This window comes from Panthera leo, chromosome D2 (genome assembly GCF_018350215.1).
Source record: "Panthera leo isolate Ple1 chromosome D2, P.leo_Ple1_pat1.1, whole genome shotgun sequence".
Classification (NCBI taxonomy): Eukaryota; Metazoa; Chordata; class Mammalia; order Carnivora; family Felidae; genus Panthera; species Panthera leo.
In genome coordinates, this window is record NC_056689.1 from 44686685 (window position 1) to 44706936 (window position 20252).

The window sequence follows — 20252 nt, forward strand, 5'->3', positions numbered from 1 at the left end:
GAAGCAGGTCTGGAGCCAGGTACCCTCCAGGCATGCCCTGGGCATTTCGAGAACCTTCTGACACAGGCACTGCCTTCAGGGCCCCTGCACCAGTTGCCTTTTATAATAGAGGAAGCTGCCCTGCTTTTGGCTCCCCCAGACAACCTAACATCCCTCCTGGAACAGATGGTAACTTTCAAAGATGTAAAGTGCAAACCCATAGCAAGACCTGTCTGAGTCCTCCTCAGCACAAAAGGTTGTGACCCCATGGCTCCTCCTGCCTGGCCCCACCCAGCCTCAAGCTCCCACCACTTGGAGCTGGGCTTTCCTGTCCTTCGGCACGAAGTCCTGTCAAGTATCGTTAGAAAAAAGGACAGCTGAGATGCAGGAGAGTGAGCCTCCGCCTCGAAAGTAGTAAAAGTGAGCTCCTCCCAGCCTCGAGCTCTTTACCTAATTTAATCCTCAGAACAAACCCGGGGTGTGACCCCAGTGTTCCTGAGAATGAACTGAGGAACAGAGAGGTTAAATACCTTGCTCAAGGGCACAGAGCCTAGGAGGTGCGGAGACCGGGCAGAAGGCAAGGTGGCCTGGCTCCAGAGCCACCCAGTTAAGTCCCATGCTCTGCTCCGGCCACCCTGACCGGGTGGGCTCAGGTGCTTATGGCAGATGTTTCAAAACCACCTGGGGATCCGGCTGGTAGGTATCCTACACGAAGGACTATTGGCATCATGCCCTGGGGGGCTCGCTCATAGGCAGTGGGGGGATTGCATCCCCTTTGATGCCCAGACGGTTTGGGCTCAGAGCATCTAAGTGACTTGCCCCATGCCTCCAGCCCTGGATGCCAGAGCCAGAGCTTCAGTCCACATCCTGATGCAAACACTCCCGAGACCACAGCACTTTCCCATACTGCCTCAGGGGTGGGGAGCAGGGGTCCCAGGCAGCCCTGGGGGCTGGGAACCCAGCTGAGCCTAGCCGAGCAGGAGTGTATCCCAGTCTGCTGGCCATGGGCACCCACTGCTGTGGAGGCTGAGAGGAGCAGGAGGCTGCGGGTCCCCCAGACCCCCAAACCTACCATGGGAGGAGTGAAGGGTCTGGAGGAGGTTCAGGGCAGTCAGGGGTTTCCCTGCTTCCAGACCCAGATGCAGGCACACAAGCAGTCCTGTGCATGCCCAGGAGGAGTCCGTCTGGGGCCTGGGTGTGCCTGAGAGCTCTTTGGACTGTAAGGGAAAGAGAGGAGCCAGCCCGATAAGGTATCAGGGGGAAGGGGACACCTAGACCCAGCCCCTGGGGACAGTGCATCACCAGGCTCCCAGTGTCCTCTGCCTCAGCTGAAGGAACCTGGGAGGGTCCCTGCTGCTTGACTTCCACCCTAGACACATATTCAGGGCCTGTTCCTGGGGTCATATGCCAAACATCTAGGTTCACCCTGTCCAGGAAGCCTGTTCCCTGCCCCACGGCACCTGCAGTGCTCTTAGCCTTTAAACCCATGTTATGCGCTTTCTGCTCTTGCAGCTGCACGTGACTTCGCTAGAGGAACAACTGATCTCTCCCTACCCCTCTCCTCACCTGAGAAGCCCCAGGTGAACTGTGGGGTGCTGGGCTGAGTGTTGGACATCCTTCAGTCCATTTAAATGATCACAATAGCATTTGAGGAGATTCTGTTATAGTCTTCCCCCTCCCCATCAAGGATGGGGACACTGAGGCTCAGAGAGATGGGCTTGCCCTAAGGGGTATTTGAACCCAAGAGGTATGACTGCAGTGCCTGCTGCTTTAGAACCACCAGCTGTCTCTATTGTCACCTGCTTGGGCCAGACTGTGCCTCCCTGTCTTGTTCTTGCCCACTGGGACCAGCACCAGCATTGAATAACTTTAATAGTCACTGCTATTTTCACTGCTGCAGTGAAAAGACCCTTCTGGCCAAAGAGACTGGTGCTACTGGTGGGAATTCAGGAGGGCAGGGGCTAGGCTGGTCTCCGGGGAGTCCCCCAGGCAGCAATCTGGCTCCTGCAGTGCCTTTGGGCTCTGGGCTTGGCCCTGCCAGAGGCCAGGAAGAGCGGGGGAGTGGCAGGGCTGGATTCTTCAGGGCGTGGTGTCCCCTCCCCCCTTCTGATCTCAGTGCCTGCCCCTTCTACTTGACCAGGGTTGCCCTTATCTCCATTAATCCTTCTCATTGTGTGTGCACGCGTGCCTCCAGACATCCCACACCGCAGCTGCCGCTCCCAGGTTTATCCCGGGCCTCTCCTTGCCGCCTCCCCGCACCCTCTCCCCGCCACCAACTGTTAGAGGCAGGGCATGCCCTAGCGGAGTGGACCTGGATAGGGGAGGCCTCCCCAGAGCTCCAGAATAGGAGAAGCTTCCACAGAGACGCAGAGACAGGCCCGGAGAGGAAGAATCAGAGGGCAGGCATTAAAGGGAGGGTTAAGATGCAGCACCCACAGCAGAAAGGGTATGCGGTGGAGGCCTCCAGGCTGCGCAGGCGGGCTCCAGAGTGGGAGAATGCAGGGTGGAGGCCCTACGTGCACACTTGAGCTCCAGGGGGTCACGGCTCTTGGGTCATTTTGCTGTCCTCGGGATCTCTGGCTCCCCTGCTGACGCCCAGGTCTCTAACCCCTCTCCCAGCGCCCCCGCGTGGCCACCACGTCTGTCCTGCGTGCACTCCATCCAGGGAAAGGCTAACTGAGCGGTCTGAGGCTTGGCCATCCGCTTCTTCGCTGTGTGGACCGGGGTACGTCCCTGCCCTCTCTGAGCCTCGCCTCCTGCCTAACTCGTTGGGCTTTGGTGACCTTAGATTGCGCCCTGGTCTGGGCGCACCTGCAGCTCCTTCCGTTGTTCCCCCTCCACTTTGGGCTATTTCCTCCCCCAGGAGCGCTTGCCAGTGACTGGCTCTCTGTGAGAGGGAGTTACTCGACCCTCTCCGTCCTGAGCCTGCCTGGTCCCAGTGGCGGCAGGACAGACGGCCATTCTACAGTGTCCAGGCTGAGTGTGTGAGGACAGCTGGGTTGCCTGTTGTCAGGGCCCTAGGGTTTACAGCCCACCCACGTGGATTCGAGTCCCTGCCAGGTGAGTTCATGAACTCATTTCACCAAGTTGTTACAAAGATTATACAAGAGGCTGAAAAGCCTAAGGGCAGAGCCTGGCACAAGGTAAATGCTCAATAAAAGGCAGCTGCTATTATTAATGTCAGTTCCAGCCTTGAGATTCTGACCTGGCGCTCACCCAGCGCCCACCGGATCCTCAGGGTTAGGGACAAGGGGTCGGGCCGATGTGGAGGCTGTTGGTGTGTGCGCCCCCTTCCACTCCTGCCCCTCTGTGGACCCCTGATCCAACCCCCACCCCCTGCAGCCCCGTGCCCCTCTTCAGACCCCGCACCGCCTTCCCACCACGGCCGGCCTGAGGCCAGGATGTGTTCTCAGTCCGTGGAAGCTGGAGCAAGGCCCAGTCAGTCCCCGGGGCGGTCTGCTGGGAAACGCCCCGCGCCCCCTCTTCCCCGCCCCGCGCGGGGCGGGACAGCCCTGGGGCGCCTTAAAAACCAGAGCTGGAGCTTCGGTCACAGCCAAGGTGAACAGGATCCAACTTCACTGCAGCTATCCTTGACGACCTCGCAGACCCCCGGCAGTCATGGCCAGCAAGAGCTTGCAGGACCTGAAGCAGCAAGTGCAGGGGGTGGCCCAGGAAGCAGGTGAGGACAGTGCTGCGACCCGGGGCACTTGCAGGGACTCACGGAGGCAGAAGTCCTGGGTTACGCATCCCGAAAGTCGCTGGGCCGCTCCGGGTCCTGAGGGCCCTCCCTTGAGATGCAGGGATCCGGCAGGACGCCCACCCCGCCCAGCCCAAGGGATGATGCCTTGAGGGAGGTGGGGAAACATTGGTGCACCAGGAGTTCGGGGCGATGTGGGCATTGCCAGAAGCCAATATAAAGAGACTGCGCGGGCGGGGAGCGGCCACACCCCGATCGTGAGGAGCCCCACCTCGGTCCTTAGGGGAGGGTGAAGGTCCACGGAGAGAGCGCAGTTCACACCCCATGCACCGAGAGATCCATCTCTGTTCGCTGGGGTCTCAGAGGCGCACTAGACCGGATGGGATGGCAGAAGGGGCTCCTCCTGCCACCACCCGGCTTTGAGTTCCCCTACCTCCCCCGTCCTACCGAAAAAAATCATTTCCTTCTAAGTCCTCACCCAGAGAGCCTTCTCACCCCTCACCTCAGAAGGTAGGTCCCCAGCCTTGTTTCTCCACCTCCAGCTCTTTCCTCCTGGGACCTGAGATTACACAGCTGGGGTGGCATAGGGTGGACTGGGATTAGGGAATGTGTGGAGACCCCTGCCCTAAGGCCCACCAGCTGTGGCTTTTCCAGCCCTGCTCGGCCTCCCCTGGGACTCCAGCTCCCAATTTGTGCTGCACATATCCCAACGAACAGACAACACCCAAACTAACCCCCTCCTTCATCAGTACCCCAGGGAATGCCCACAGTTGCTCCCCTGAAACTAAAATGCTACCAGGAAGCCTGTCTACAAGACCCTTTCTTCTGGGCCACACTTTCCCCATCTGTAAATTGGGTGCAAAAGCTCCTTCTCTGTGGCCCCTACTGGTTCTGTCATATAAGGACCCACAGGATCCTCTGTGAGCCACAGACCCCGGGCCTGCCTGACCCCCCTACACCTCCCTGACCCAGGGTCTGAGTAAAAGCAGCTTCTTTCTGGTTCAGCTGCAAGGATGAGTCAGGTCTCTGGAGGCTGGAGCCACTTGTCTGCTCCCCTAGCAGGTGGGACCCACTTGAGCCCCTGGAAGCCCTGTTCACCACAGGCACAAACTCTGGTCCAGGGGAGATGGCCTGACTTTGGAAGTGTCACCTCCTTTCTGGACTTCATTTCCTAATGCCTTAAGTTGCATGCCCACAGAGGCACCAGCATCATTGTTTGTGTGCCTTCTGGGGAGAGGCATGGGAGAGAAGCAGTGGTGAAAGGGCCTTGCAAGGGTGGGGCCCCTGTGCACTGGAGGTGGGAATTCAGGCATCTGGGCCAGGCTTCTGGGGGAGAAATTGTGAAAGAGGGACAGGGTTCTTCCCGGGCGGTGCCCAGGAGCAGCCACAACCCAGATGCCAGCTACAGCCTCTGTTGGGATGTTTTCTCTGCAATCCTGGAGATGAAGAGAGAAGCAGGCCAGAGGGGAGGAGCCTAGAGTTATAAATAAAGAAGAATACCCCAGAGGCATGGAAAGGGCCCCTATGCCTCACTGGCACAGGACTTTTTAGTCAGAGGACTTTACTTTGATGGCATCCATCCCTTGGGCCTGTAGGACACACTACTCTAGAGAACAGATAGAGGTGGCAATGGTGGGGCCCCTGTGGTCGGCAGTGTCTCAATAGGGGCTAAGGGCCACATCTCTCTGTTCCAGTGACTGCGGCAGGATCATCGGCCCAGCAAGTGGTGGACCAAGCCACAGAAGCAGGGCAGAAAGGTCTGGTGGGGCTGGTGGGCAGGAGGGCGGGCAGCCCCAGAACACTCCCCACCCTATTCAGCCCTCAGCCAGACATACCCTCCACTCTGAAGCCCCTCTGCCCACATTGCTTCCTGGGGATGGGGACCCAGGCCAGGCTAACCCTAGAGGACTCTGGTTCCCAGGGCCTGGCCCTCACCTGCTTTCTCCTTTCCTTCCCCAGCCATGGACCAGGTGGCCAAGGCCACCCAGGAAACCATCGACAAGACTGCTAACCAGGCCTCTGAGACTTTCTCAGGTTTTGGGAAAAAATTAGGCCTCATATAACGACAGAAGGGAGACATGGGTGACTGCCCTCCAGCCCCTGGGCTTTGGCAGGCCCTTGGCCTGCTGCCTTATTAAAGCACATGTTCCTACCTCCTGTCCACTTCATTCCTCCCCACAAGCCGGGCCCAGCCCTCTCTCGCCCCTGCCCTGCACAGTGTGCAGAAGCCCAGCCCCGACATCCAGAGTTCTGGCATTCCAAATTCGGAAACCCAGACGAACTGTCCAAGAATTCTTTTCCCATGGTCTCAACCGCAAATCCAGATGCTCCCTTATCCGAAGTTCAATGAAGTATGTGTGCCTCCCGTTCTGTTCAGGAGCCACCCGGTCCCCGTTCCCAAATCGCTCCCTCAGCTCCAGGAACCCCGCGCCTCCTAGGAGGGGATACTTGGTCCCTAGATGCTCGAGGGGCTCAGCTCAGGGCAGGGGAATAGGGGCCCCAAGGGCTGGGGCTTCGGGAACTTCTCCCCGCTAGCTGCGCCTGGAGGCTGCGAGCACCGGGGCTCCCTCGCTGGGATCCTGTGAGGACCTCAGGTGGCGGGATCTCTGGGGACGACGCAGAGTCGCAGGAGCAGCACTTAAAGCCCTCGCCGCACCCCGGTCCCCGCCCGCGGGGTGTTTGTGTGCCGGCCCCACCCGGCGGTGAGTCACCGGGCAGGACCGAGAAGGCTAGGACAAGCCAGGAGCCGCCGCACCCCGCGGCTGGACTGGAGCTGGTTCGGAGCTGCAGCCGAGAGTAGCCCCGCCCACGACACGCCCCCTGGGGGAGGAACAGCGGCGCGGGGGGTGGTGCACGTGGGCTTGCAGTGGGGTACAGGGCGGTGTACGTGCGCGCGCGACCCCCTCCCGTGAGCACCCCTTCCGGCTCGGAAGTACCAGGACTTTCTGTTCCAGGATGGAGGCCGGCCCTTTCGTGCCACAGGGTCCCTAGAGGGACTAGACTTCCCGCAAACTTAGCCACCCCCCCCCCCCCCAGCACGTGTCCACGCACGCGACACCAGCCCCGGTACGCCCCGCTGCAGGGTGACTCACAGTTGCCACAGGATAAGGCCCAGCCCTGGCGCCTGGCGCTGGCGGCCCCCTCCATCCGGACCCCCTGCCACACCGCGTTCCCCTTACCCACCTCCGAGCCTTTGCTCACGTTATTCCCTCCACCCGTGAGGATCTTATTCTCTCTGGACGAGCACGTACGTAGCCAAGCCGTTTCCATTCAAAGATACTAATGACACGTCCCAATTCTGGGCAGATAAGAGAGAAAAGAGTAGTCTCCCCTCACTCGTGGACACAAGGCCGGCTTCATGGGAGGCCTCGCACGGCCGCCAGCAGGGAGCAGTGTCGTCGTGTGGCGCCCCGCCCAGGCCCAGGTGTACCTGTGGGTGCAGCTCTGCTCCAGCGACCTTTCTCTTCTCCAACCTGAGAACCCTCCCAGGCCGGCCACAGATCTTCTCCCGCTCCCGGTCAGGTCAGCGTCTCCCATCCTCACCCGGGGGCCAAACCAGCTTCCATTCTTGTTTCCTTATTACTGACTGTACCGGAAAGAAGGCCTCGCTTGATCTGCAAAATGGGCCAAGGCTGCTCCCTCTGGTCCAAAGAGAAGGTCCTCAAAGAGACACCTGGGTAGTGTGAGGGCACTTCCAGCATCTCCAGGGGCCCCTGCCTCCAAGGAGTGAATGCCAGGGTCAGGAGAGACCACCTGGGGAGGGGGGTGCACAGCTTGGGGGAGACCCCATGGGCTGGGGTGGCAGAGCCCACACATATTTTCTGGTGTGAGTCCTTCCCCTGGTGACTCAGAGAGAAATCCTCGTGGGTCCAGCAATCCCTTTTCATCCTGCACTCCCCAGGAGATTGCCTTAGGGATGGGTGTGGGGCCCAGCTCTGGCCAAGGAGAAGGGAGGTCACATCTGAGGGCCTGGGAGCTTCTAGGAAATATTCTCCATCCTCAGAAAAAGACAGACAAGGGAAGAAACAGTCCCCCCTCTTCCACCGGACATTTTTGTGGCTGGAAATGATGCTTAGAACTGTGCCAGCCACATGTAACCACAGGAGAAACAAGCCTAAGGAAAACACAACTTTATTCAGTCCCTAAACTAACCAGTCTTTCAGCCTGCCATGCTAGCAAGAGGATGCAGTTTCCCTCATTGTTTGAGCCACTGTGAATCAGGTTTTGTCTTACAAACAAAAGCTTCAATCCCCATGTTACCTGGATGCCAGCCAGCATCCTGCACTGGCCGGCCTCACCCGCCTCCCCAGCCTCCTCTCTCAACACCCTGGCCCTCTCTGCCTCAACCACATTGGCCCTTTTCCATTTCCCTTGACATCATGTTGCTGCTCACCACAGGGTCTTTGCATGTGCTATTTTTACTGCCTGGACCACTCTCTGTCCTCCTCCATTAACCATTCTTGTCTAGAGCTCCTACTTTTTCATTCTTCAGATCTCAGTTCCCTTGTCCATCCTCCAACACGCACACACACTCAGGATGGGTCCAGCAACCGCTGATACAGTCTCATACCTTGTCCTCCTTTTCCACAGTTATTCTAACGAGACCCTTCCAGTATGCTTCTCTGATGGTTGTCCATGGGGCTGCAACCAAGTTCCTTCTACTGATGAGTGCACGCCAGTGCCTAGAATGGTGCTCTGGCAACATCTGCTAAATGAACACAAGCCTGACCTCCTTTGGTTCTCCTACCAGATAACAATGAGTTTGCATATTGTCAGATGAACCCTGGGTGCCGTCTCTTTGGTGCAGCCCCTTCCACATTCCTGATGCCCCATGTACCATGCAAATGCCTGTTTCTATGTGCCTCTGTTCTTCCCAACATTGCAAACCGTGGGAATGGGGGGAAGGCCAGTTTGAACTTGGTTTTGCTACACGTCTGGGACACAGTGGGTGCAACACCAGGGGAGCCCATGGGAGCCTATAGGAGCCCAGGCCTGTCTCCATGAGGGTCATGAGGCTAGTTGAGCCCAGACCGTGGCCACTCTACCTTTGGGTCCTGGTCAAGGATCCAAAGAGCAATTCTTCCATTAGCAGTTCCTCCAAACGATTCTTGATTCTCCAGGTTCTACTTCCTCAACTAGCTAAACGCAAGGTCACTAAAAAGAGAGACAAGGGCAGGTTCCATTTTGGTTCCACTTGACTTCTCAGCTCTGATTCCTGTCGAATTGCAAATTTTATGAGAGACAAGGAGCAGAGTTTTCTATTTTCTGCTTTCAACCCCCTTCTCTCTTTTTCTCTTTCTTTCTCCTTTTTGGTTGTTATTTGTCTCATTCTAGTTTCTACTTTTTGTAATTTTTTTTTTTTTTTGGTGTTTATTTATTATTGACAGAGAGAGAGAGAGAGAGAGCATGAGCAGAAGAGACGCAGAGAGAGAGGGAGACACAGAATCTGAAGCAGGCTCCAGGCTCTGAGCTTGTCAGCACAGAGCCTGATGTGGGGCTCGAACTCACGGACAGCAAGATCATGACCTGAGCCGAAGTCGGGCGCTCAACCAACTGAGCCACCCAGGTGCCCCTCTAGTTTCTACTTTTTGAAAGCATTTACATTCCATTCCTCTACCCTGAGCCACACCTTTGTTTTCTCTTAGATCTGCAACTGAAAATATTATAAGCTCTCTGCTATTCCTGTTGCTAAAATATGTTTTGCTATCTGTTACTTGGTTGGAATTAGTCTGCTAGAAGGTTCCTCATGGCGACTGGGTGGCTCAGTTGGTTAAGCGCCTGACTTCGATTCAGGTCATGATCTCACGGCTCATGAGTTTGAGTCCTGTGTCGGGCTATGTGCTGACAGCTCAGATCTTGGAGCCTGCTTCAGATTCTGTGTCTCCCTCTCTCTCTGCTTCTCCCCCACTCATTCTCTCTCTCTCTCTCAAAAATAAATAAACATTAAAAAAAATAGAAGGTTCCTCAAGAATAAAATATTTACAGATGGACTAGGAAGACTTGGGGTCTGAGCTCATAATTGTTATAGCTAGGCCTCTTGGGTTATTGCAATGTATCCATGAAGATTCATTGTGTTCTATTTTTGTGTGTGGCATTTAATATTTAAAAAAATTTTTTTACTGTTTATTTTATTTTTGAGAGAGAGAGAGAGAGAGCCTGAGGGGGGAGGGACAGAGAGAAAGGGAGACACAGAATCTGAAGCAGGCTCCAGGGTCCGAGCTGTCAGCACAGAGCCTGATGCGGGACTCAAACACATGAACCACGAGATCATGACCTGAGCTGAAGTCAGACGCTCAACCGACTGAGCCACTCAGGCGCCCTGGCATTTTCTGTTTTAAAAATGTTAAAAAGTTAAAATAAAAACTTTTTTTATTATTATTGAAATAATTTTAATTTATTTAGTTAAAATTGACTAAATTTAGATTTTAATTTAGCTAAATATGCTAATGTTAATTCCCGGCTTCTGATCGTTGTATTGTGGTTGTGTAAGATGTGAACACCCCCGTCAGGGGAGTCTGGGTGAGGAAGACAGGAAAACTATATTACTTTTGTAACTCAATTAACACTGAGTTGGAAGACAGAAACTACCCTATTAATCGTAAAACCCTTGTATTCCTGATGCTGGAGGCTGTCAGGAATCTGAAGTTCAAATCTGAAGTGGCATTTCCCAGATGGCAGTGGGAGTCTGGGTTGGGGGTAGGGGCAGGGGATTCACCCAGACTCCTCTGCTCAGGAGCCTGCCCCTTTTTCATGTAAGTGCTGGACTCACCTGTGTAGCCGCGACCCCTCCACCCCTCTGTCTCTTAGAACCAAACTGACTTTTAGAAGATTCTACGGGCAGCCTTCTCTTTTCCCAGTTGCAGCCTCCAGGGGTTTGTTTAGCCCTTGTTTCTTCAAAGGCTCTCTTCACTCTTGGAAGGTGGTGGTCTTATGTCTGACACCTCTGGAGATCCTTGGGCATCTTCTGCTTCCTCCTTCACCTGCTCAGGTTCTTAGTTCTGTCTCGAAGAGTTCTCATTCAACACCTGAGACCACCCACCCCCTCCCCGGGTCTCTCCCACTCTTCTGCACTTGCCTGCCTTCCCACATTGGTTCTGCTGGTCTCACCTGCTCCTGGATTTGCATGGTTTCCCAGCTTCTCTGAAGAGAAATTTGATGTGTGTGTGTGTTGATGATGGGCTGCCTTCCTCCTCCTCCTCCTCTTCCTCCTCCTCCTCCTCCTCCTCCTTCCCCCCCCCCCTCCTTCATATGGTTTCAAGAAGGAGAAATGGGACTATTTAGAATTAAGCTGCTGCCCTGTTGCCTCCAGACCTGGCAGTCTGGCAGGCTGAGCTGGTATTCTGTTTACAGAGAATCCATATCCACTCTCTGCCTGCTCCTCCCTGCCCTCGCCCCAGGAACCTGTCCTCCTGAACTGCATCACCAGGGCTCTCTCGCCCTCAGTCCCAGTTGGGTTCAGCCAATGGGCGACACATGGCTAGGTCACAGAGGGAGAGGAGAGGTATTTGTTCCCCATGTACCCTCCTTGCTTGACGTGGTTTGGGAGTGGCTGGGTTCCTCTGCTGCTGCTCCTGTCGAATGACCTTCTTGTAAAGCCACAGCTCTCCTTGGCATCTGTATGGCCTTGCTCCTTACCCTTACCCCTCCAGGCCCAGGGTGGTGACAACTGTCACCATGACTGGTCCCCGGGCACCTTGCCATCCTTTATTGGTTCTCTTAAGTCTCCCCACAGCTTTGTGAACAGTCCCTTCCTTAGGAACCCCTTTGATGTGCCCTGATTTCCAACAGAATCCTGACTGACATCCATGGATGTGTGATGTTGACATGCCGAGGGGCCACAAAACATCTCCAGGAGTCAGGATTTGGTTCCCTGTGGCTGGGAGGGGTCGGTGTGTGCAGGGTATGTGGGCTCAGTATACACTGTGAGCTCAAATCCCTGAAGCAGAAGGAGGAGAAAGCGGAAGGAGGATAGGCAACCATAGTTCAGATCACACAAGAAGTTATCACTTTAGACGTAAGACAGCCCTGAGTATTTGAACACTTAAAATAAGCATTTTTTATTTTTATTTTTCAGAACTGGTAATTGACAAGTTGGCAAATTGTCATATGAGAAATTGGCTCACCGTGACTTGATGATGCAGCCAGTTGATCCTTTGCCAAACTGGGTTGTTGCACAAATTCCGCTTGGAGGATTAGTTGGCTCCTCTGAAGGCCTGATGGTCCTGCCCCAGGGGCTGGACTTGATCTTCTGTCTCAGGACAGGTGCCTGTGTTCAAGGGCTGCTCTGCTGGGGTGCAGGGTGAGCCAGGCCTCTTCTAAGATGGGATGGTTCCCACCTGAGTCATCTTCAACTCATCCAGGCAGTAATGTTCCCTGCGGGAGTCACTGGAGCCCAGCCCCTCACATCTGGATCCATCCCTGGTTAGGAGGGTCTTGGGCTGTCTTGGGTTTCTTTGCCTGGAAAGAAGACCACCCTCAGTGATCCACAGGCGGGGCTGAGAGAACAGGAAGCTGGTCACAGCAGGAGCTGGAAGGCCAAAGGGAATGGCCCTGGGCCAGAGCACCAAGGTCAGGGGTCCCCCCGTCTGGTCCCAGGCAGCTTGGCGAGGCCCCTCGCTTTCCCCTTGCTGGGCATTTGGGATCTTTGTCTGGACCCGGTCTTGCCCGGAGATCTGGGGCCACAATATGTTGTCACTGGAGCCAGGGTGCTCCTCCCAGGGCAGTGCATTACAGAGGAGCAGGGGCTCACGGGCAGGGAGGGTGATGTGGTAAGGGCAACAGTAGCCAACAGTGGAAGAAAAGCATATCCAGAGGCTGTACTGGGCGGGGCTCTGGACTAGCCCTGGGACCGGAGTCCTGCGGAGGGACTGAGTCTTAGCAAGGACCTACTGAGGAGCTAGTGAGCTCCAGAGGAGAGGGAGAACAGTATCCCAGGATGGGAACTGGTGTGGAGGGGTCTGTGGGGTCTGGAATCTGTCCCAGAAACACTGGATGACACCACCATCCTGTCAGGGGAACAAGCACGGCGAGGGACCCTGTGGGCTGGGGGACACACACCACCTCAGAGGAAACAGGGAAGGAGCTTTGCTGGGTCCAGGGAGATCCCTGTGGGTCTCTAAGCCCAACTCCCCCCAACTGTGTCCCCAAAGTCCCCCACCCTTGGCAGCACTGCCCTGAGCAGAAGACTCTGGAATTCGCCTGTGCTGAGGGGAGAACAGTCTTCTGGACCTGCTTAAGCTCCAGAGCCCCTCACTTCACAGCCTCTTCTGAGTCCACAGGGGCACACACAGCCATCTGTAATAGTTGCAAGAGTAGTATTATTGTGTTCTTTCTCTCAAAGATGGTTTAATACCCGACCACTCCTGCCAGTGGAGAATGGTGTGTGTGGCCCTGTGACCCAGAGTTTCTGCTGCCACAGCACCCACTGCCTGCCCCCCCGCCCCCCGCCATGGGGGCCGGCCACAGCTTGGGGCTTCCTAATACCAATCAGGAATGTGGGAGGGCCTCAGCCCCGTAGGACCCAGGCGGTGAGGGCCCGGAGTCGGGTAAACACTAATTAGGGTTCACCACACCCTCCTGGGCATTTGTACAGGCTGAGAGAACAGGCATGGGGGCAGGCAGCCTCAGACTCCTGCCCCTGGCCTGGATGGCATGAACAAGGACTTGGGAGGACTTCTTTCATGACTCCTTGCCGCTGGGGTCATAGTCCCCGGCCCTCTGCCCCCGCTACTGGTCGGTCAGGGCTCACTCCTGAACAGCCCCTCTCTAGCACAATCAGTGACAAGAGGGAGGGAGCGGAAATTTACCAAGAACTTGCACACATGATCCCTCTATCAGTGACATGGCCAGGAAGGTGTGGCTGTCCCCATTTTATAGATGAGGAAACTGAGGCTCAAGTTTGGGCTGGTGAGTAAGGGAAGCGGCATGTGACATGTGGCTTGAGGCATCACTCTTCAACCTGAGTAACTAGGGAGGCAGCCTGGCCCCTTAAGCATGTGATGCATCAGGGGCCTGTAGAGTGGCTTTCTGGGAATTCTGGCCAGGGCCAGATGTACCTCCCTTACTGGTGCCGGGGTCCTCCATCTATTCCTGTAGGACCTCCTGGGGGACACTGCTGGCCTCACAGGACCTCTCCGAGAAGCCAGGCCCTGAGGTGCAGGGGTGCTGGGCTCTCTCCTGTGCTGCCTGCCCCTGAATGGGGCTGCGCAGGGGTTCAGGTGCTCCTGTGAGCGAGAAGCAGCTGACTGCAAGCCAGGATGACTGGGTTTCCGGTTAATGCTATGTCCTCCTCAGCTGTAGGCAAGGTACCACCATGAAGCCCCCTTCCCCCGCCCCTCAAATTTCCAATGAAAGCTGCAGAGACACTGCAGAGCTGAAGTCCTTGGGAATGGGGAGGTCAGTGGTGCCCATTCCACTTGTGCCCCTGGCCTGAGGGACCGTCCAGGTCCCCAGGCCCACAGACCCCCAAGCCCCTGACTAGGGCACCCTGAGGATCCTGGATAGCAGGCTGCAAGTCCTAGGCCTTGTCTGGATACACAGCAGTGCCGAGACTATGGGGAGCTTGAAGCCCAGGGGACTGGAAGGGCTGCTGTCCCCAAGTGCCTGTCATCTCCCAGGGCAGTCAGGCCTCCTTTCCAGTCTCAGCCCTGCTCCTGTCCCTGCCCCTCAGAGGGTCCCCAAGTACCGGGTGTCAGGGTCTCATACTGCCAGAGGGGCAGGGCTGCAGTCATGGCACTGGGGCAGCCCCACCCAGCCTCGTCTTCCTGCCGCCGCCTGCGCTGACTCACCACCTGATCTCCTACCTGGCTGGGGCGGGGGCTCCTGCCCCAGAGCCCAGGCAGGCATCAGAGGCATCTATAAAAGCACGCTGATCCAGACCGCAGCATCCTGCTTGGTTTGCCACCTGTCACCGCACAATGCTGGGAGGTCTGGGGAAACTTGCTGCTGAGGGCCTGGCCCACCGCACTGAGAAGGCCACCGAGGAAGCTGGTAAGGACCCAGAGGCTCCTTTCCACCTGGCCCTTCTCCCTAGGCTGGGGTGGGGGGGGTGGTGGTGGGGACAGACTCAATGGGGCCTGTTGGAAGCTGATCCCAGCAGATTGGGGGCAGGCCTTGGCCCCTTGAGGAACCCATCAATCCCACAAGGACAGAAAGGAAGTGAGGGGTGTGGAAGCTGAAGAGGGCAGCTTGGGTGGAGTCATGAGGGGTCTATTGCCCCCAAACAGGCCTCCCTCAGTCGGACCCATTTCTGGGGTCTGTGAGGCAGGAGGGACACAGCTCAGAGGAGGCCCCTGGGAGCAAAAAGGGAGCCCAGGTGCTGGGTGAGCCTCCAGTGGCTAGAATCCTCCCCTCTGGAAACCCGGGAGTCCTTCCATATCAAAGCAGCCTGTTTTGAATGTCCTATACAGAAACAAGAAAATGGGTTTTTATTTTTAGCATCACTTGAATGCCTCAAAGATTTCTTTACTAAGAAACCACCAAGTCTGATTCTGTTCAAAGTCAGCCCCCTGGGTTTATACAAAGGACGTTTTCAATTTCTTCAAAGTCCCCAGAAACCCTTTTCTTAAATAAAGATTTTATTTTATATATTTTAAATGTTTATTTATTTTGAGAGAAAGAGAGAGTGCAGGGGAGTGGCAGAGAGAGAGGGAGACAGAGAATCCCAAGCAGGCTCTGCACTGTCAGCCCAGAACCCAACATGGAGCTCGAACTCGTGAACCTGTTACGAAATCAAGAGTCAGGTGCTTAAACGACTGAGCCTGCCCAGTCACCCCTGAAGACTTTATTTTTAAGTAACCTCTACACCCAGCATGGGGCTCGAACTCATGACTCCAAGATCAAGAGTCACATGCTCTTTTGACTGAGCCAGCCAGGTGCCCCAAAACCCTTTTGGTGTGTATGCAGCAGCAACTCTGTGCGGGAGGCTAGTCCTGCCATTTTGTGACAAACAACTGGTGTCCGCGTTGACTGTTCGGGTTCTGCATGGCCGCAAACATGTCTGTATTTCTTATGTTAGCTCTGCAGCTGGGGTTGACCTCTCTCTTGCATATCTCGCTGGCCCCGAGTTCGGCATCATCCCCATTCCACAGATAAGGGAACCAAGTGTGCAGAGTGGAGGTAAAATCAGAAGCAGTTCTTCTGACTCCAAAATCTTCCAGTTCTAGCAACTGCCGCACGAACTTTAGACAGCTCCGAGGTGGTGGGAGAGTTCCTCCTGTTGGAGGAATTGCTCTGGGGGCTCGGGTTTGGCTGGAGGAGACTTCGGGATCTGGCATCCCCAGTGGAGCTGTGGTGGGACAGCAGCTCACCTGAGAGGTGCGGTGACCTGGGAGACAAGCTCCGCCTTGGCCTCAGGGGCCCCGTTGGCACGAGGGCCTGCTCATCTGCATTCCAGGCCTTGCCAGGCCAAGGGGTACGGAGGGCCCTGTGCTCTCGTCTGACTGCCTAGGTTTGTCTTCTGGCAGCCAGGCCCGCTGGAGTCTCTGAATTAAGGCAGCTGAGGGTCCTGCTCGTGAGGCTGCCTGGTCTCACTGGGAGGTGGGGCAGAGGTGGGGCAGGGGCGGCGTCCAGGACATCCAGACGTCCTGGGCTCTGCCTTGAGGAGAAGCTGGCTTGCACTGCGCTCACTCTGGGCTTCTCATCTTTTTAGTTCATGCCGTTGAGGAGGTGGTGAAGGAGGTGGTGGAACACGCCAAGGAGGCCGGAGAGAAAGGTATCATTGAGGCTGGGGCCAGGAGAGGAGGGAAGGAGGGAAGCTAGATGCTGGGAGCAACCCGTTCTTTGCCTAACCCGGTCAAACCCTGACCTTGATGTTGCATCCTTTCAGTTGGTATGCAATTATCTACGCTCATCTGCGGCCACAGACTGTACTTTGCTAATAAGCAAGATCCATCCAGACAGTCCTTTCCGTGGGATGTTAAGGAGACGGGGTCACAAAAGACTATGTGGCAGCACGCTCTGACAAAACATTTCAGACAGGAGATTGTCTGTGTATTTACATGTATATTTGCATAAATGTTTATGTGTGTGTGCTGTAGTGTAACTAAAAGTGCCTCATTCCTTACAACATGATAGGTTCCAGATAGATCCAGGGCTCACGTATTAGGTACATGAAATCGTTAAACTGTTAGAAGAGAAGGTGGTGGATTGGGGATAATATGGGAGAGGAGAGGATCTTTTCAACTGTGACGGAAAACCCGACAGCCACATAGGAAATATTAGATAGACCTGGTAATATAAAACTTGCAACTTTTCCATAATAAAAAAAAAATGCGATAAGCCAAGCCAGGAGAAAGACCACAAAGGGAGGAAAAACATTTGTAAATAGAAACGATGGACCAATATAAAAACGACAGAAGACACAAGCAGGCAGTTGACAGAGAAAAGAGGTCTGAGTAGGCAGCGCGCCCTTGGGAGGAGCAGGCGCCGCCTCACTCAGAATTGGAGAAACGCGAGTTGTGGAGGGAACAAAAACCACGTTTGAATGCGTTCCTCCGGGAGCCCCGCTGCCCTCTGTCCCTTCGGGGCAGAATCCAGCAAGGCCAGGCCACTGTCCAGTAAGACCGCCACATCCCTGCAGGCCACTCCAGCTGACGCGGGCCCTGCTAGCTGGAAATGTTTACTTTGCTCACCGGACGTTATTCCTCTTTCTTCCTGACAGCCATTGGCGAAGCCTTAAAGAAGGCCCATGAGGCAGGGGACAAAGCGGTGAAGGAAGTCACTGAGACGGTGACCAACACAGTCACAAGCGCTGTCACCCATGCAGCGGAAGGCCTGGGCAAGCTGGGACAGTGAGCACACCCGCCTCCAGCGGACTCTTCCTGAATCTCAATAAAAAGCTGTGAAATGTGTACACTGAGCCCTGGGTTTATTCCTGTTTGGACGGCAACGCTGCCTGTGTCCCGAGTGTCTGCAGGGGCAGAGGGCCGGCATGTGCACCTTCTGGGGGGCAGTAGGTCCCCATGATTGATCAGCTGTGCTGCTCTCACACTGAGATTTCTCACATCAGCAAGGAGCTCTTGAAGAATTGTTAGGGTCTGTGCTACATTTCTTCAGGGATCATTTCCCCAGACACTATATATAGCTTTCAGACACCTCAGCGTGTGTCCTCACCTTCAGGACATCCCAAGGGAGGAACAGACTTCAGCTCACACGTGCTTTGGGTTTTCCCAAAGAAATCCTTAGAGGATTCAGGGAAGACAATAGACTAACCTGATTGCGAGTTTAGCCGGGCAGGTTCAGACATTTTGAGATGCTTCACGTTCTGAAAGAGACTATGGAGATGTGTTTCTGCTGGACAGTCACAGAATCAGGTCAAGTAGTAACTGAGTCCTCCGCTTATTGGCTGCTGAAGCCACTGTTTGGATCTTTCCCCGGAGACCTGTCGGGCCTGAATAGTGGCAGCGACCAAGAATGCTGACCTGGCCTTCTTCCCGCCATGAGTGGTCAGCACCCTAAAGGTTAAACGTGTGTGTAAGCAGCATTTAGCTTCACATTTGGGATTTAAGAAAGGAAATGATTTGTAAAGAAAAGGCATTGCTGATTTGTCTTGCCAGAAGTTACTCGTTCTTAGCAGAAATGAGGAGAAAAGGTGTTTTAAGGAGGATATCACTGGCTCGCCACATTTCTGGCTTTCTTTTGAGAATTGGCTTTACAAGTCTCTGAACAGCCCAGGAATATCCAATATCCTGCCACTGTTCAGTTAGATCTGGATTCTATATCTTGGTTTGGTTCCTGAAGACTTTTTAATTCCCCCAGTCTAAACCCAAGCTCAAATCAATGGAAGCACTGTGGGTGGCAGTGTCAGCTGGGACAGTCTTTGGACAGCAGTTCCTCTTACCAGACCTTAGTCTTCAGGTGTGCACAGGTGCATACCGATGCCTAGAGGGTGTACACACAGCTTCTTTGCAGCCTGTATGTAATAGTAAGAGCTGGAAACACCCTAACATGCCAGTCGGAAATCACTTAGATGGCTGGGACATCTGGGTGGCTCCGCTGGTTAAGCATCTGACTTCGGCTCAGGCCATGATCTCTCGGTCTGTGAATTCGAGACTCTGTGCTGTCAGCTCAGAGCCTGGAGCCTGCTTCGGATTCTGTGTCTGCCTCTCTCTCTGCCCCTCCCCCACTCGTACGCTGTCCTCTGTCTCTCTCTCTCTCTCTCAAAAATAAACATTAAAAAAAATTTTAAAAATCACTTGGATGGCAAGTTTTGCTCTGCTTATTAGGTGCAATGCATAATATAGAGTTGACACCTCTTACTTCTAGTGGACTGTAATGCCTTAGCTTGAAAATGGTACCTGGGCCTGGATGGCCACCAATAGGGCCTGGTTAACAATTATTGCATGTATATATGAAATGGAATACCCTATAACTGTCAAGAATGAGGAAAATGTGCATGTACCATATAGGAACATGTCCAAATAAGTTATAAGTTGTAAAATACATATGTAGAAAGAGTTCGTTTTTGTAAAGCAAACACATACTTGTGTAAGAATGGGGGGAAAAAACTGGTAGTTTATATATAGCAAACATATTAACAGTGCTCATCTCTGTGTCCTTGGGAATATGAGGAATCTGCATTTTCTGCATTACATAGTTCCGTGATGCTTGAATTTAAGAGAAAAACCAACACAGATAGACTTTTAAATGTTGTCGAGGAGGCCTCGTACTAGCTTATTCAAGATCGTTTGCAGGTTAAGTGCTACTCAAAGTTTACTGGTTTGCAAACCTTGTTATTCCCACGTGGTGACAAGATAAGTGAAAAAACAGAGCATTCAGAAACTTTCCTAACAATTTGACATTGCCTGGACCTCCAGGAGTGTGATCAGCAGACAATTCTTGTTGAACAGGGTAGAGACCGGCTCTGGTTGTTGAACTTGCAAGGCAAGTTGTATGTGAACTAGTCACATGACGTAGGACAACATACAATGATGAATTAGATTAATAAACAAATTTGTCCTTCACTACAGAGTTGGAGAAGCGCTCCCTATGTTCCCTTAACTTCACCTTGCAGTGTGCTGTTCTGGAATAAGTCCTTCCATCCTTCACTTTCTCTTTACTGTGTGTGTTGTGCAATGAGGGTATGACATCAGCCTCAGACAAACTTTAAGTGTGCTATAAAAAGCAACAGTGGGGGCGCCTGGGTGGCTCAGTCGGTTGGGCGTCTGACTTCAGCTCAGGTCACGATCTCACGGTCCGTGAGTTTGAGCCCCACGTCGGGCTCTGGGCTGATGGCTCGGAGCCTGGAGCCTGCTTCTGATTCTGTGTCTCCCTCTCTCTCTGCCCCTCCCCTGTTCATGCTCTGTCTCTGTCTCAAAAATAAACGTTAAAAAAAAAAAAAAATTTTAAAAAAAAAGCAACAGTGACATCTGAGAAACTGGTGGAGCAGGGACCTCCAAAAATTCCCTCCTCCATAAAAATAATGAGAAAACTGGCAAAAATATAGTCAGAATCTTTTTCAGAATTCTTTTATTTTTTAAAAATTTACACCCATATTAGTTTGCATATAGGGCAACAATGATTTCAGAAGTAGATTCCTTAGTGCCTCTTACCCATTTAGCCCATCCCCCCTCCAGTA

General features: G+C 54.1%; 2 protein-coding genes across 2 annotated transcripts; both read left to right on the plus strand.

The window, feature by feature from the left end:
• The first annotated feature begins 3518 nt into the window (after positions 1–3518).
• Positions 3519–5828, plus strand: ADIRF (adipogenesis regulatory factor). Its single transcript, XM_042908193.1, has 3 exons — positions 3519–3658; positions 5371–5433; positions 5636–5828. Exons 1-3 carry the CDS (start codon positions 3598–3600, stop codon positions 5737–5739), a joined length of 228 nt encoding a protein of 75 aa, XP_042764127.1. The 5' UTR covers positions 3519–3597; the 3' UTR covers positions 5740–5828.
• Positions 5829–13176: 7348 nt separating this feature from the next.
• FAM25A (family with sequence similarity 25 member A) lies at positions 13177–17512 on the plus strand. The gene is made up of 3 exons (XM_042908570.1): positions 13177–14665; positions 16326–16388; positions 17337–17512. The coding sequence occupies exons 1-3, from the start codon at positions 14593–14595 to the stop codon at positions 17468–17470; spliced, it is 270 nt and encodes an 89-aa protein (XP_042764504.1). The 5' UTR covers positions 13177–14592; the 3' UTR covers positions 17471–17512.
• Positions 17513–20252: the final 2740 nt, after the last annotated feature.

What these genes read in the sequence shown, in the direction of transcription:
- FAM25A (XM_042908570.1), top strand. Translation starts at nt 14,593, where the DNA reads ATGCTGGGAGGTCTGGGGAAACTTGCTGCTGAGGGCCTGGCCCACCGC. An exon ending in GAAGGCCACCGAGGAAGCTG is followed by an intron (nt 14,666 to 16,325) that starts GTAAGGACCCAG and finishes TCATCTTTTTAG; the next exon opens with TTCATGCCGTTGAGGAGGTG. An exon ending in CAAGGAGGCCGGAGAGAAAG is followed by an intron (nt 16,389 to 17,336) that starts GTATCATTGAGG and finishes TCTTCCTGACAG; the next exon opens with CCATTGGCGAAGCCTTAAAG.
- ADIRF (XM_042908193.1), top strand. Translation starts at nt 3,598, where the DNA reads ATGGCCAGCAAGAGCTTGCAGGACCTGAAGCAGCAAGTGCAGGGGGTG. An exon ending in GGGGGTGGCCCAGGAAGCAG is followed by an intron (nt 3,659 to 5,370) that starts GTGAGGACAGTG and finishes TCTCTGTTCCAG; the next exon opens with TGACTGCGGCAGGATCATCG. An exon ending in CACAGAAGCAGGGCAGAAAG is followed by an intron (nt 5,434 to 5,635) that starts GTCTGGTGGGGC and finishes TTCCTTCCCCAG; the next exon opens with CCATGGACCAGGTGGCCAAG.